This window comes from Triticum urartu, chromosome 7 (genome assembly GCF_003073215.2).
Source record: "Triticum urartu cultivar G1812 chromosome 7, Tu2.1, whole genome shotgun sequence".
Lineage (NCBI taxonomy): Eukaryota > Viridiplantae > Streptophyta > Magnoliopsida > Poales > Poaceae > Triticum > Triticum urartu.
In genome coordinates, this window is record NC_053028.1 from 38,824,895 (window position 1) to 38,829,208 (window position 4,314).

Genomic DNA, 4,314 nt, shown 5'->3' on the forward strand with positions numbered 1-4,314 from the left:
GATTGGACACTAACGGATTCCGTGACACCTACCCCCTTGGAGGTTGAAGTCCGAATCTTGTATCACCACAAAATTCAAAGCCGAGACAATATGATTTGACCGAAAAGTCAGTATACATCAGCAAAGGAATATCTAATCCAACGGTGATGTGCTTCTCAACCTCACGTCACGCTACGGATCGGATGAGGTCAAACCCGGGTGTCCTGGTCCGCACGCGCAGGCATGGAGACAGAGTAGACTCCATCTAATCCAACCCCACACGGCACGGTCGCAATCCTCTAGACTCCGGCTCGTGCGTACTCTGCTTCCGCGTGCCCTCCGAATTCCAACCGGAGACCGGCACGCACGGGGTGACCCTATAAAATCCCCACCCCCACGTCTAGCTCGATCACTAAGCAAACAAGAATCTCCTCATTCGCTCGAGGAGCAGCAGCAGCAAGGAATCCTTCTTTCCAGACTGCCTGATTCAAGCATCCGTCAGTAGAGGATCCATGGCTATGGAGAGGTTCTTCACGGCGCTCGTCTTCTGCGAGGCACCGCTGGACGGCTACGGCACGTCGGTGCTCACCGCCGGCAGCACCGACACGGTCAAAAGGCTGGTCTCAGGTGGTGGTGACGCGACGAAGCCGTTGGTGGCTATCAAGCCGGACGCTGAGAAGGGGCAGGGTTTCTTCACTGGCAAGCAGATGGCGCAGCGGCGTGCTGGGTTCGAGCTCGCGTTCGACGGCCTCAATTGCTTTGACACCGTCGTCATGCACTGAGCATGTCATTGTCATGTCGCTTTCTTGATTTTACTCTGTATAGAACTTGGATCAGTTAGAATGTTTGAGACGTTGGTGGGGTTGTGATGTTTCGTTCATTCTAGTCTAGTATTTGACCGGTGCACAATCTTGTTTACAAACGAAAGGAATTTAAAGGGGACATCTCCTAGTATCATTTTATGTCTTCGATTCCATGTCATGTAGATCATTCAGTCAGACTACTGTTTGACTATCTGTGGCACGCGCTTGTTGTACAATTAAGAGGTGTGGCTGGTAATACGACGTCGAAAATTTCCCTCCGGCTCTGCTTTCCTGTGCATGTACCATCTCTTCCTGAAAAGTAGTAAGAATATAAGAGGAAGATAATGACACTGAGGAGAGAACAAAACTAGTCTCTGCGTGTGTGTAGAATTGAAGTAGGAGTTGGACCTTACAGGCCAAGCTTGCCATTTGGCAAAAGAATAGCCCAACTTTGCTTAGCAATGCTTGACAGAAACAGAGCGAGCGTACATTAGAGATATATCGATCATGATTTCAGATATCACTGTCTGTTAGATAGTTCCTTACAGTGAGAATGTGTTCGAGTGCTAAACGTAAGCAACCCCCTTCTGGATCCCTAGAAGAAAAGGGGAGCAAACCATACAATAATTGCATTTCGATCTTAGCAGTCATGTTATCAGGTGTTGCCAAAAAGGTTCCCGATACCTTCCATTTCTTGCAGTAATTTATCAGAATATGTTGTGACATGGTAAATATGTATTGTACGTACATACTAAATTAACTTCAGATTTTTTTTAATAACTTGTAGAGTGTGGTTTCATCAATTGGTTCAATGGTAACACCATAAAGATGGTTGCATTGGATACGTCCTTCTATTAAGGTAGTGGACTTCTGAAAGGTAAGCACACAGACACTCATATTTCTTTCAAAAGGAAGCTTGCCCTCAGCCTCTGCGTCAAAAAAATGCATACAACAAAATTTATTACGAGGTTTTTGGTTATTTATAGAAAAAAAATAAAGGAATGTACGTCCAGCCAAAGCATCGACAAATATAGATTACAGGGAATGCTCATGTGTTACCAATCCTATTACATGAGGCAATACAAATTATGAAGCAAGAGGGTTCCTGAAAAGGACTTAAGAGCATCTACAACAAGGCCGATATGCCGATAAACTAGCCGATTTACCCCTTATCATGGGTCAACCGATAAGTTCTCGATAAGTGATGTCCCCAGCATTGCTATAAACTTTGTTAAAGTTTACAAAATTAGACTTTGGCCAAAGCCAATATGCGGAGTAAATAAAAATGAAGGGTTATATTATAGACTCCATCTAACCTCCAGACTCCGGCGACCGGGCACGCAGAGGGCGACCATTAAAATTCTCACCCCCGACGTCCAGCTCGATGAGCAAACAAACAAGAATTTCGTTCGACGAGCAGCAGCAAGAAATCCGTCCTGACAGACTGCCTGATCAAATCTCATCTTCATCATAGAATACATGGCCATGGAGAGGTTCTTCAGGGTCAAAAGGCTGGTCTCAGGTGGCGACGACGCGACGAAGCAGGCGGTGGCTACCAAGCCATACGCTGAGAAGGAGAAGGGCTGTTTCTCCGGCAAGCCGATGGCGGAAAGGCGCGCTGGTTTCGAGCTTGCCTTCGACGGTCTCGATTGCCTTGACACCGTCGTGATGCACTAAGCATGTCGTATTCACGATTTTGATCTGTATAAAACTCGGATCAATTAGAAATAAGAATGCTTGACGCAGGCGTAGGCTTTTGATGTTTTTTTGTTCATTCGATTGTACTACTATTAGACATATGGCGTTGAAGATCTTCTTCCAGGTCTGCTTCCGTCAGCCTCTGCCTCAAAAGTACAAGAGTAAGAGAATAGTAGCTACTAGGAGAGAACAAAATTAGGGCCTCTGTACGTGTGCCAAACTTGCCATTTGGCAAAACAATAGCCCGACCTTGCTTTGCAATGTTGTACAGAAAAACAGTGTGGATTACAACTAACTCGAACTTGATTTCAGATATCACCATGTCTGTCAGAATGATTGTTCCTTGCGGTAGGGGTGGAAACATGATTAGGAGAAGCGGTCTCTGCTTCAGTCACGGTATGGCAGATAAGCATGAGTAATTAAGTATGTCCACCGCCAGAAACAAACTCTTTTCTTTGACGGGGAGACAGTGTTTTTTCTGCGGGTCGACGTGGAGATGACGTAACCCCACACGGCACAGTCGCAATCCACATGCTCCTGCACGTGTGTACTCAGCTTCCGCGTGCCCTCCCAGTTCGAACCAGGCACCGGCATGCACAGGGCCAGGCCTCGAGCCTCCAAAATCCCTGGCCCCGACGTGCAGTTCGGTCACCAAAAAAGAATCCAGTGGCCAAGCAGAAATGCTTGATGAAACCAAGAACCTGATACTCGTAGCTTGAGCTTAGCGTGATGTTGTCAAATTTGTTCCCAATGCCTTCCATTTCCATGAGTGTTTTTCAAGCAAGACATTCAAAGACAAAATGCACAGTAATGGATCACATGGTTATTGACACACGAGGAAGAAGGTATGTATGGATATCTTGCATCATATGGACTCTAGGTCTCCAGCACGGTAGGTGAGCAGTTTCTAAAATAAATGGCTGACTTGATGATCTGATGGTACGTAGCCACAAACTAGCGTAGTATTAGAAATCGGGTGCAGACATGTGCGGATTACAATATGCGGACGACACTTTGCTACTCTTCGAGCCCGATGACCATAGTATAGCCTCGATTAAGCTCATCCTCCTCGCTTTCGAGATCATCTCCGGCCTAAAGATAAACTTTTTGAAGAGTGAGGTGATTGCCATTGGGATGGACAATCCTTGTGCCACTCCCATTGCCAACCTTCTTAACTGCAAACTAGGGAGTTTTCCAATTAAGTACCTAGGCCTTCCCATCTCGGACAAACACATCTCGATTCTTAAATGGGAACCCTTATACGGTAAGGTGGCGAACCGGGTTAGTCCCTGGCGCAGCAGGTTTTTATCTTCTGCGGCTAGGCTGATTCTGACAAACTCTAGCTTGTCCTCCCTGCCCCTGTTTACTATGGGCATGTTCCTGCTGGCTGATGGAGTCCACGCCAAGCTCGACACCCCTAGGACTAAGTTCTTTTGGGAAGGAACTGGGACAAAAAAGAAATACCACCTGATCAAGTGGGCGGCGCTCTGCCGCCCCAAGAAATTCGGTGGCCTTGTGATCCTTAACTCCAAACTCATGAATGTAGCGCTCCTTGTCAAGTGGATCTGGAAAGTTTCCCAGAACGAACAAGGACTTTGGGCCGATATCCTTCGCGCCAAATATTTCCCCGATGGGAATTTCCTCACCTCAAAGGCGAAGGGATCGCCTTTCTGGAACGGGATTCAGGCTGTTAAACCTGCCTTCACGCTAGGGGCCAAGTTCTGCGTTAAGAACGGGAACTCCACGAGGTTCTGGCTCGACCATTGGCTTGGGTCGGAACCTCTTTGGCGTAGCCACTTTGTCATCTATCAACTTGCCACTAACGTCGACATTT

The 4,314-nt window shown here is 47.0% G+C and overlaps 1 protein-coding gene across 1 annotated transcript; it reads left to right on the forward strand.

Annotated features, from left to right (window-relative positions):
• The first annotated feature begins 366 nt into the window (after nucleotides 1-366).
• LOC125521769 lies at nucleotides 367-948 on the forward strand. Its single transcript, XM_048686833.1, has one exon. It carries the CDS (start codon nucleotides 492-494, stop codon nucleotides 759-761), a length of 270 nt encoding a protein of 89 aa, XP_048542790.1. The 5' UTR covers nucleotides 367-491; the 3' UTR covers nucleotides 762-948.
• Nucleotides 949-4,314: the final 3,366 nt, after the last annotated feature.

Coding starts and splice junctions, on each gene's coding strand:
- LOC125521769 (XM_048686833.1), top strand. CDS start 492: ATGGCTATGGAGAGGTTCTTCACGGCGCTCGTCTTCTGCGAGGCACCG.